The sequence below is a fragment of the Entelurus aequoreus genome, linkage group LG20 (assembly GCF_033978785.1).
Source record: "Entelurus aequoreus isolate RoL-2023_Sb linkage group LG20, RoL_Eaeq_v1.1, whole genome shotgun sequence".
Taxonomy (NCBI): domain Eukaryota; kingdom Metazoa; phylum Chordata; class Actinopteri; order Syngnathiformes; family Syngnathidae; genus Entelurus; species Entelurus aequoreus.
In genome coordinates, this window is record NC_084750.1 from 8,669,999 (window position 1) to 8,682,912 (window position 12,914).

Below are 12,914 nucleotides of genomic sequence, written 5' to 3' on the forward strand. Positions count from 1 at the left end.
CCCGTATAACCCCAGTGCTTAGCGAAAGCTGAATATTCTCATTACCTGTTGAGGACCCTGTGCTTTATCTTCATTATTATAATTGCCTTCCCTCAGCCCCCCTACCTGTAGCTACTTCATTCACAATGAAATTACACAGCCATTCACTTATTAATTGAATTTTAATAAGCAGACAATGATTGTGGAAGTGGAGGGAAATGAATGGATGGCAAGATAAAAAGCAGTAAATCAAAGTTGTAGTAGTAGAGAGCCAGCATAATGTGGTCTTACTGCAAAGCACACACTTCTTGACTTCTCCTTCATCCCCCACCAGTACAAGAACGCAGGCGTCATCGAGCTGGAGGCCTGCGTGAAGGCCGTGCGAGTGCTGGCCATTCAGAAGAGAGCCAGAGAGGCCTCGGAGTTCCTGCAGAATGCTGTTTACATCAACCTGGGACAGGTACAACTCTCTGCTGGGGAATAACCTGTGCCCTGAAACCAAAGCAGTTATTTCATGTCCTTTTGCAGCACAAGTGGCTCCAGGCCTGAGCTTACACATCAGTTGACATACTCTGGGAGAATTGATCATTTCTAGGCCTTTCTTTAGAGAATATGAATGACAACTCATGGTTAATTGTTGGGTGAAGCTATTGATTGGCAAACCACTGTTTACTCTTCTTAAATCTAAATGCGGAAGAAAGTATCCAAATGACCCTGATCAAAAGTTGACATACCCCAAGTGACTTTGATCTGATAAACTGGTTTGAATCCAGGTTCCTATCCCCACCTGTGACCTGTTTGTTTGTAATTAAAGGTCAGTGAGTTTCTGGGCATCTTACATCCAGAGCTGCACAGACGTTTTGGCAAAATAGTTGTCAAAGGAAAAGGTCATTGAATGTTCAAATGCTGATTAAGAAGTGGAAAATGAGGGATTCTGTTGAAACCAAACCACAGTCAGGGAGACCAGAAAAGAGTTGAACAACAACTGCCAAGAAAATTGTTCCACAAATAACTTCAGCTGAAATACAGGACTCTCTAAAAAAAAGTGGTGTGGCTATTTCAAGATGCACAATAAGGAGGCACTTGAAGAACAATGGGCTGCATGGTCATGTCGCCAGAAGAAAGGCATTTCTGCACAAATGTCACAAAGTATCCCGCTTACATTAGGCCAAACAGCACAGAGACCAGCCTCAAAAATTCTGGAATAAAGTCCTTTTGGAGTGATGAGACCAAAATTGAACTTTAAACTATGAAGGCTACTCTTGGAGAGGAGTGGACAAGGCCTACGAGGAAAGGAAGACGGAGGGGAAGTGTGAGCTACAGCCGCAGGAACCTTGGCCACACATAGATGGCAAGATGAATGCAGCATGTTATCAGAAAATACTGGAGGAACATTTGCACTGACCAGCCTGGAAGCTTTTACACATTCTAACATGACAGTGATCCAAAACACAAGGCCAAGTCCACCTGTCGTTGGCTACAGCAGAACCAAGTGAAGGTTCTCAATCTTCTGACCTCAATATCATTGAGCCCCTCTGAGGAAATCTCAAACGTGCAGTTCATGAGCCCAAGAACTTAAAGAAACTGGAGGCTTTTTTCCAGGAAGAATGTGCAGCATCTGAGAAAATAAAGAACTTTACCCACAACTACCACAAAAGACTTCAAGCGTCATTGATGTTAAAGGGGGCACTTTTGGTACTTTCTTGTGTCATTTCCACTTAAAAAGAGGGAACACAGTCAATCAATAGCTTCACCCAACAATGAACCATGAGTGCTTAGCATTCATGTTCTGTGAAGAAACTTATGAGCACAAGTCTACGTGAGCCTGGGCACTGGTCACATTTACTCCAATATTCATACTTATTGTTTTCATATGCTACTTGCATTGCCCGTGAAGTGTTCTGTTGTATTGAGCAGGAACTTACACAGTTTGCAGGTGACTGCAAACAATGAATGCTAGGCTGCTAGCATGGCATGTGACTCGGGTATCAACAATGTTTTAAACAAGTAGTCAGTACAGCTTTTAAAGTAGTCCTGTCAAGTTCCTTTTAGATTAAAAACATATCTGCGATTAATCGCAATTCGTTATTTTAATTGTTTGTTTGTGCTTGCCAGTAGTTTGCGATAAGTCATCAAAACCCCCAGGGTGTATTGTTGAGCTGTGTGAGAAATTTCAAGCCAATGGGACTTTTGCGGTTTGTTAAAGGTGTTGTGTCAGGAGAATAATAATGTTTGCGGCGCTTCAGGAGGAGAAGCTGGAGCCCTGCAAAGTTCCAAGCATTAATGTGGCTCTTCTACCTTCAGCTGTCCGAGGAGGAGAAGATCCAGCGCTACAGCATCTTGTCCGAGCTCTACCAGCTGATCGGCTTTCGCCGCAAGTCGGCCTTCTTCAAGCGCGTGGCGGCCATGCAGTGTGTGGCGCCCACTATCCCTGAGCCTGGCTGGAGGGCCTGTTACAAGCTGCTGCTAGAGACGCTGCCTGGGTACAGTCTCTCCCTCGACCCCAAGGACTTCAGCAAAGGTACTAGTCCCGTTACTCAGTCATACCTGCACATGACCAGTGCCATCATGTCCATATACTGAGTGAATGTTGCACATGACCAGTGCCATCATGTCCATATACTGAGTGAATGTTGCACATGACCAGTGCCATCATGTCCATATACTGAGTGAATGTTGCACATGACCAGTGCCATCATGTTCATATACTGAGTGAATGTTGCACATGACCAGTGCCATCATGTCCATATACTGAGTGAATGTTGCACGTGACCAGTGCCATCATGTCCATATCCTGAGTGAATGTTGCATGTGACATGTGCCATTACTGAGTCAATCCTGCACATGACCAGTGCCATCATGTCCATATAGTGAGTGAATGTTGCACATGATTGATGATGTCATGCAGTTTATTAGTCCAAGGTACAGCTTTACTAGACAAATACGTTTTTCCCATGAGTGCCTCTTCAGGCACAAAGAGAGAGGGCCAAGTCTTCATGATGTGTCTGTGTCTCTCGCTCTCTCTCTCGCTCTCTCTCTCTGCCACACAACTCTCAACCCCGTGGTTCTTTGCAGCCACTCCATGGCTTTTTCGAGTGCTCGCAAACACAAAAGATTGCGCTGGGAGCGAACACAAGAGCTCAGGGACGTTGGTGTTATCGCTCATGATCGCTCTTTAAGAGGCACGGCGAGAGGATGTGTGTCATTCCATGGCTGGCCTTGTTTGTGTGCGGCGAGTAGCAACAATCTGCAAGTTGAGTTAATAAAACTACCTTCTCTTTTCATCTCATTCACTACTGCACAAAGCAAAACAGTTGGTATGTCATATTCTACTATTTCTTCACAGTTTGACATGAATAGATGTCAGACAGTAGGTCGAGTTGTATTTTTCCTCAGTCCTGTGAGAATCCTGCGTGTGACGTAAGTAAGGAGCAGGATTTTCCAGGACTAGCTGCAGTGTGCTCAAACAACCACCAGGTGGCACATGTGAGCAGATAATACCGTATCATCTCTTATCAGGTCGGCAGCGCACACTTACAGTGAAATGAGGCAAAAATACAACTATGGCACATGCTAGCAACACTAGCATAGCTATGTTCATGTTAGCTAGGGACGGCGTGGCGAAGTTGGTAGAGTGGCCGTGCCAGCAATCGGAGTGTTGCTGGTTACTGGGGTTCAATCCCCACCTTCTACCATCCTAGTCACGTCCGTTGTGTCCTTGGGCAAGACACTTCACCCTTGCCCCTGATGGCTGCTGGTTAGCGCCTTGCATGGCAGCTCCCGCCATCAGTGTGCGAATGTGTGTGTGAATGTGGAAATAGTGTCAAAGCGCTTTGAGTACCTTGAAGGTAGAAAAGCACTATACAAATATAACCCATTTATCATTTATTTAGCTATGTGCTAACATTTTAGCAGCAACATTATGCTAACTTAAGCAACTTGATGAAACTTAAAGCATTCATTATTTCATTGTTGGCAGAGGTCCAGCCTTTATTTTCAGATGTGTAGTGAAGCCTTATTATTAATGTTTTTTTTACACAGCTGTCCTCTAAAGTGGTTAAGAAAAGAAAAAAAAAAGGCCCCATGGTCCAGGTTTTTTCCATTCATGATGTCCAGGGTGTACCCCGCCTTCCGCCCGATTGTAGCTGAGATAGGCTTCAGCGCCCCCCGCGACCCCGAAGGGAATAAGCGGTAGAAAATGGATGGATGGATGGATGTCATCAAAAGCCACGATTTCCCTTTCATCGCCTCTTCTATCAAAAGTGGAGCAAACAAATGAGGGAGACAAGACATTTTACACCATGGATAGGCTCTAATGACATAAATGACTGCCATGTAATCAGAAAAATATCAATGTTGCAAAATAGGGTACCTGAAACAATAAATGTATCATTATTGACACAAGCAATTAGAATAAGTGAAGGGTAATTAGCAGCATTTCCAGTTAGTTTTGCAGTGTAAAGAGAACAACATGACTCTGGTAGTTTGGGCTCCTTTGGGGAAACATTTGTCAGTCCCCCAAGAGTTTAACCCCTGTCTCCCAAATGATGCACGGCCTCGCAACTTTGTCCACAGCCCACAACTTTCCCGCACATTTAGCGCACAGCAGCTCTCTGATCACAGCTTATGTTTGTTTTGTGTGAAGATGAAGCAGGACCAACAGTGTGTGACAAATATATCAACTCTTTATCGATCAAATGACACAATTGTCGTCCTCCCGCGTAGCTAACTACTTCCTTTTTGGCGACTGTAGTATATAAACACTCATTGCACTATTCATGTATTTATTTATCCAGGCTAAGACAATTAAGAGCATATTTTCATTTGCATTGCTGACCTAGCCAAGTACATGTTAGAGATGTTAAAGTGTGATAACCTCTCATCGCCTCTCATGTAACAACATCAATTAGCACTATTGATGGCTTTCAGCAGTTCACAAATGCTCTCAACGTGTTGGAACATAAATGAATGTTGAACTTTTCAAGTGGAGAATGTCTGCAGTTTGTGGACCACAGCACAAGGCGCAGTTTCTATCTTTAATTGTAAAGATATAAAGTGAGTGAAATATCAATACAATATTTGTTTTTCCTGTTTTGTTGAAATTCTGAATGTTTTGATGTTAAGGTTACAAGATAACAAATTCATAAAATCACATGTTGATTCAATGTTATTGATTTAAAAAAAGCCTTAAATGTGTTTTGACTTGTAAAAGACTTGTTTGGTCAAAATGTTGCATAGATGTCTAACAGACCATCTTCAAGTCTGCGCCGCTCTTATTGACGTGCCTCCACTTCAACCGCGTCGTCTCCCCGTCAGCCATGTTTTGAGTTTTTAGCGCTTCCATATGGAGTCCACTGACAGAGATACATAAGAACTATACGCTACTTAGATTTACAAATGGCAACAGCAGAGTTTCGCCCCACAATGAGTGGAAAGACAAAAAGAAGGAGTTCGTTGACGACAATGGCGAACTCGCGCAAAATAATTTTGGGTACATTTCTACCATGTATGGAGACCAGGCCTGGCCCTAACCAATCTGGCGCCCTAGGCAAGATTTTAGGTGGCGCCCCCCCCACATCGGCAGTGAAGTGTATATACTCACAAGAAACCGAATAGCTTTGTCTTTGACCTTTTTTTTTTACTTAAAGAAAGCAAATTAACAATCAGAATAGTTAACAAGATAAAAAAAAATATGAATAAATAAATGAATACAAAAAATAAAAAATGAATATATGAAATACAATATTTTTTACATACATAAACACAAAAAAAACGTGTCAACAAGTTGCATAAAATAAATTAAAAATACAATATAAATAAGGCACTGCACAAAACAAGATATCAAATCAGTATGACTTTAACAACTATATTACAAAAAAAAGGGGATCCTACAGAGTTCTCTATTTGTGCTTTTTAATATTGCATTAACTAGAATGACTTACAAATGACTGTACACCAGGGAGTACTATAATTACCTAACGTTACATTATTATTTTCCATAACAATTTAGCCCCCTCCACAATATTAACCCGACGTTAAAACAGAACTAGCTATTTATTGATTAGCAATTGCCGAATCATGTAACATTAGCTTAAAGCCAGGTTACTATCACATTCTGTAACAGACAAATAATTTCATGTAGGCTAACGTTACCTACCTGCTACCTCTCTTTTTCTCCTTTCTCCTCCTCTTCTTTTCTCTTTTTTCTTCCCTGGGCACATGACAGTTTTGGCCGTTTTGACATCTTGTGTAGTTTTTTGATGTGGTGACGTCCAAAAAGTGTCATGATACGGGAAGGGAGGGGGCGCACCGTGCGGGGGGATGGGGGGGCGTAATGTTGTAACAAATAATATTTCTATTAAATAGGCTTTACTTTGCATTTTAATTAACGTGGGATTATTTTTTGTATTTAGAAATAATACAAAAATAATACAATGATTTTCAAATCATTGTATTCCTTTTATATTTACATCTAACACAATTTCCCAACTCATATATTTACGGGGTTTGTAGACAAAACATGTACCAATAGGTAAGTCCTCTTTAAACACTGTCAAGTTGATTCAATGGTATTGAACGTTTGCCTGAATGAGATATTTGAGGAAGCTTCTGATTATTCTGCTGACATGAAAAGAGGAACTGAGGGATTCTGACATGACGATGATGACAAAAGTGTAGAAAGGACTCTTGTGTTTTGTCTCCGGGGCTTCTGTACTAAGCATGGCGGTGCATTCCCATGTGTTGTGGAACAAATGGCTTTTTAAGTAGCACCCCGAAAATCATCACCCGCCTCCACCTTTGCTCCTGTTGCCCCTCCCTGTGTGTTGACGGGCAGACGCTGTAAAGTCCTTTTGGGGCCCTCAGTGTTGGCTCTCAGCAGCAGATGGAAGTTGCTGAGTGCACTTTGACAATGGCTTGTGCTAGATATGCATCTAGCGCTGGTTGAGATGGCAGCTGCAGCCAAATGGAATAAACTTCATGGGCGGCCAAGAAGAGAGAGGCGGGGGAAAATGCTGACAAGTAAAAAGCATCTTGGATGTGATTGGACATTATTGGAAGTCATGTTTCAGCAAAATGTTTTTTTTAATTGCTGCAAGTATCTTTTCCTGTCTTCCTGGGCCTCATCCTTCTTTCTTCTTTGCCACTCAAGTGAGTCAACAGTGGACAGCTGGGGGTGAAGCAGGACGTCTTGTAGGGGCAAGGGGGACAAACTTATTGGGGGCCACACTATGGATTCTTTACTTCAATACACAAGGCAACATAACAAAGTGGGTGCTAGTTTAGCGTGGCATGAAGATAGCCGAGTGAAAAACCTACGTAGTCTGAAACAAAAACAACAAACAAACTGTAGCGACTAAGACAGGGAAAAGAGCAGAATACAAAGGGGAGTGATTAGGGGCAGAACAAGGTGAGGATTCTAATCAATAAACAAAAATGAGCCACCTAGCAACAAGAAAACGGAACCAAGGGAGCAAAGAAGCATTGAAAAACAGGCCACTAAACTAAGGAGAATTATACACAGATTGTATAACCTTGTGTGACAAATATAGTTGCTTCACTTGCGCCTGCAGGCTCTTCCTGGGATGGCCATTCACTTTAATCAGTCAAATATAGACATTTTATAAATATCTATGTTCTCTTAAGCCACTAATAATAACATAAGGTGCTGTTCTTGGCTGCAGCTTGAAGTGTAATAATAATAACAGTAATAATGGACAAATAAATCATCGTGGCGACCCCGAGAGGGACAAGCGGTAGAGAATGGATGGAAGTTTATTTGTAGAACGCAATCCGAAGTGCTTTACAGATGCATACAATTACAAGAAGGCAAATAGAAATAAAAAACATCATAAAATAATCATGAATTATTTCAATTCATTAAAAAAAACAGTGCAAACTATTTTCATTTTGAGCACACCCGTGTATGAGCCACACCCACTAAATTTGGAAAAAAAACAAAAAACCTTTCCACGTATTAGCCGCACTGAACAATAAGCTGCAGATAAATCTGTTGTGAAAGGAGTTACTTACACAGAAAGATTTTGTAAATGTTTATTTACATACCTTAATTGTTTCCAAATGGTGTCTGTCACACGGCAGTAAAACGGCTGGTCAAACAAAACAGAAGTCATGGTCATGGACCCACTAGCTGCGCAAGCTAGCGCTCCAATCAGCTAAACAGACTCAATAACTCCACGCTGACGTTTTGGTGTATTTACTGAGGAATTTGTGGAACTGAAATACAAAAAGAATGCCATTGTAAGTTAATAATACTAATACAGACACTTGTAATCGTGTTAGCATATTAGCTAATGCTAACCACTTAAGCTTGATTACATTACGATAGCACGTAGAAATATGCATGAAAACACTACCATCGAGCTGACGTTTAGTGAGTATGAATTGTTTGTTCTATTGTAAAACTTACAAACATAGCTTGGAATGATGAATGAATAAAGCATGCGAGTAGTAACGCTATGGACCACTAGCGGACAGAACGGCACTTGTACTTCCGGTTGAAGGCACTAAATAGAAGGAAATACTTTAGACCAGACCTGGGCAAATTAAGGCCCGTTAAGCTTTTCAATCTGGCCCGCCTTACATTCCCAAATAATTGTTTTAGATGTAAAGTGTAACTGCCATTATGATGTGCACTCATGTTTTCTAATGACCGTAAGTCTTCAACTATACTAAGTCTTTCAATGCTTGGAATCTGCATGATATACTAGTTACTATGGTCATCTAATTAGTTACTATGGTCATCTAATTACTTACTATGCTCATCTAATTAGTTACTATGGTCATCTAATTAGTTACTATGGTCATCTAATTACTTACTATGGTCATCTAATTAGTTACTATGGTCATCTAATTACTTACTATGGTCATCTAATTACTTACTATGGTCTCTATGAGGTATCTCAGATTGTAGGTGGAAGTTTTTTCACTGTTTGTTGCATTTTGGTTGCGTTTCGGTTGATTGTAAAATATGTTGTCAATATTCAGTGTTTTATCATTCATAGTTAATATTGTAAATCCCACATTATTTAATTTTCATGTACATTCTGAGTGTCTCATTCAGTAAAAAAAATTCTAATTCCATTCTGTTTTTTAAGGCGATTGATTGAGACTTTATTAGTAGGTTGCACAGTGAAGTACATATTCCGTACAATTGACCACTAAATGGTAACACCCCAATAAGTTTTTCAACTTGTTTAAGTCGGGGTCCACTTAAATTGATTCATGATACAGATATATACTATCATATATACTATCATCATAATACAGTCATCACACAAGATAATCACATTGAATTATTTACATTATTTACAATCAGGGGTGTGGAGGGGGGGGGGGGGATATGGACATCAAGTAGTGGACATAGAGAGAGAGAGAGAGAGAGAGAGAGAGAGAGAGAGAGAGATCAGAAGGCATAAGAAAAAGTATCTGCATTTGATTGTTTACATTTGATTATTAGCAATCCGGGGAGGGTGTTAGTTTAGGGTTGTAGCTGCCTGGAGGTGAACTTTTATTGCGGTTTACGTTAAGGAAGTAGTTTGACATGTACTTCGGTATCAGGGAGGTGTAGTGGATTTTATAGACCAGGCTCAGTGCAAGTTGTTTAACTCTGTCCTCCACCTTCTGTCATAATGTTTTTAGCTTTCAATCATTATTGTGAGGTTTTGTATTAGTGTTCCTAAACATAGATATACTGGCCCCCAGACACACTTTTTTATCTAAATCTGGCCCCCCGAGTCAAATAATAGCCCAGGCCTGCTTTAGACGTTCAACCCGCAGCACCTGCAGTGAGCGAATTCGTCCAGAAGATGGCGCCATAGCACAAACAATAGCACACCTTTTCAGTGTCTCTGTCGATGGTTTATGAAAACTATTTGTTGAACACAAAACATTATGGCCGTTAGCCAACATGTTTTATAATCCGCAGGATTCAAAGTGGAGGAAAAAAGTAGGGATTTATAGTCCAGTATATTTGAATGCATACATGTAAATCCAGGTGTCAATCATCTCTCCTGCAGGCACTCACCGAGGCTGGGCTGCCGTTCAAATGCGTCTCCTGCACGAGCTGGTGTATGCCTCCCGCCGCATGGGCAACCCCGGCCTCTCCGTACGCCACCTGTCCTTCCTGCTGCAGACCATGCTGGACTTCCTGTCCGATCAAGGTGGGTAGAACACACACACGGAGAGAGAGAGAGAAGTTTTAAAAGGTGCCCGTGAGCCGCTTCCTATGCAACATTTAGCAACAGCCACCCTGGCCTTTGGTGATAGCAGCATGCTGCTCATTAATGTGCGGCGCACAACAAAGTGTCTCCTTCTTGGAGCCAGTGCGACATTGTGCGCTGAGCAGAAATCCTGCACTGCCAGTCTGAGCTTTTACCCAAACAGTGTGAGCCAGACAATCTGCTGGCCGCACAATAGAGGCCGGTGTAATCCTCCTCTGGTGAATGGACGTGAGGTATGAACGAGATCACACCGGCTTGGCCAATCAAACCTTACAATTTCACCAAATCGAGCAGCAGGAGCGTGTACTGTACATCCATAACAACAACTCAGTGGACATTTCATCAAGTCCATACAGACAAATGGAAGTAGGCATACATGTTGTACATGACAGCAAGATGGCATAATATCTTGTCACAATAACAGAAGACTTGATGAAATACCATGATAAAACTCACTAAATACAATTAAACCCATGCAGTTTGAAAGTGTCAAGTATTTAAGATCAAATAGAATTAAATACCAGTATCAGCTGCCAAGAAGTACATACACATTCAAAAAATGTTCTAGAACCTCCCAGTATGTCATTACAATCAATACTGGGCTGTGATCATAAACAACAACAATAGTCAAGTATTAAGAAGTCACTCCCGGAATTGATTAAAATGATCAAAATCTGGTGAATATTGTACATATTACATATTATAATGAATGTGTCTGTTACTACATTATATATATACTTGCAGTGTGTATATTGTACATATTACATATTGTTATGAAGGTGTCTGTTACTACATTATATATATACTTGCAGTGTGTATATTGTACATATTACATATTGTTATGAAGGTGTCTGTTACTACATTATATATATACTTGCAGTGTGTATATTGTACATATTACATATTGTTATGAAGGTGTCTGTTACTACATTATATATATACTTGCAGTGTGTATATTGTACATATTACATATTGTTATGAAGGTGTCTGTTACTACATTATATATATACTTACAGTGTGTATATTGTACATATTACATATTGTTATGAAGGTGTATGTTACTACATTATATATATACTTGCAGTGTGTATATTGTACATATTACATATTATAATGAATGTGTCTGTTACTACATTATATATATACTTGCAGTGTGTATATTGTACATATTACATATTGTTATGAAGGTGTCTGTTACTACATTATATATAGACTTGCAGTGTGTATATTGTACATATTACATATTGTTATGAAGGTGTCTGTTACTACATTATATATATACTTGCAGTGTGTATATTGTACATATTACATATTATAATGAATGTGTCTGTTACTACATTATATATATACTTGCAGTGTGTATATTGTACATATTACATATTGTTATGAAGGTGTCTGTTACTACATTATATATAGACTTGCAGTGTGTATATTGTACATATTACATATTGTTATGAAGGTGTCTGTTACTACATTATATATATACTTGCAGTGTGTATATTGTACATATTACATATTGTTATGAAGGTGTCTGTTACTACATTATATATATACTTGCAGTGTGTATATTGTACATATTACATATTATAATGAATGTGTCTGTTACTACATTATATATATACTTGCAGTGTGTATATTGTACATATTACATATTGTTATGAAGGTGTATGTTACTACATTATATATATACTTGCAGTGTGTATATTGTACATATTACATATTGTTATGAAGGTGTATGTTTGTGTTATTATTTATTTACTTCTTTGCTATCACTTTTACTGTCATATTTGTACATATCCTATTTGCTGTTGTTGTTGTTGTCTCTCTGTCTTATCCCTCTCTTGTCCCTGCAATTTCCCTCTCTGTCTTCTTCTGTTTTTTCTTTCTATCCCCTCCTGCTCCGGTCCAGCTGCTCCAAACATGAATATAAATCCATTGAATAAAGTGGAATACACATGAGGCAACAAGAGAAAAAGTGAAGTAAAAGTGTGCATGAGATATAGATCATCTACATCAACAATATGATTTGTCTGAGTAGATGGACAGGACAAACAAAATGTCTGCTGGTGTCGTAGTTGAAGCATGCCTGACACTTTCACAAGTAGAGCATTTCATCTTGCAGTAGTGTGCACACATTATTGTTTCTTACCACCTCCTTGAATGCATATTCATATTTATTCTGGCTTACAGTAAACAACATTAGCATTGACTACACTTAGTCTCCCACTTTTAATTTACAACTTTTCACGGCTGTACTTTTGACTTTTTGTCCAACTTTTGCAGTCCGGGTGCCCTTGTGTGTTTGCCTGCAGCGTGTTATTGAACATGTCACGCAGGTGATTGTAGGTTTCTGGATGCTATGTGCACAGCAGGCTTCACATGGACATTGACAGGCTGTGATTTGTATGTCTCTGCTGCAGAAGCCTCCACCTTACTTTTGATATGCAATGATTGCATGCAGCTATTGAAGGATTACAGCTAGCCACGTATCTTTATATTCCATCACACGTTTAAAAATAGTGAACCGTACATTCCAAGACCCCTAAAATGCTCCATACTTTGGATAAGAAAATATCATATCACGGTTATCATTATTGTCAATGGGCTCAAAAAGTACTTATACAAGTTTTATTTATAAACAATAGACACAATATATTTTCTTGGCAGAAAAAACATGAAATATTGTTCCGCGTT

At 39.8% G+C, this 12,914-nt stretch overlaps 1 protein-coding gene across 6 annotated transcripts in view; it reads left to right on the forward strand.

The window, feature by feature from the left end:
• Positions 1-12,914, forward strand: part of trappc9 (trafficking protein particle complex subunit 9) — a 253,708-nt gene that overhangs the window by 32,169 nt on the left and 208,625 nt on the right. For all 6 annotated transcript variants that reach the window (XM_062029344.1, XM_062029342.1, XM_062029343.1 and 3 more), the window contains 3 exons: positions 314-439; positions 2,284-2,500; positions 10,017-10,160. In XM_062029344.1, coding sequence (XP_061885328.1) covers positions 314-439; positions 2,284-2,500; positions 10,017-10,160 — 487 coding nt within the window. The remainder of the gene's footprint in view (positions 1-313; positions 440-2,283; positions 2,501-10,016; positions 10,161-12,914) is intronic.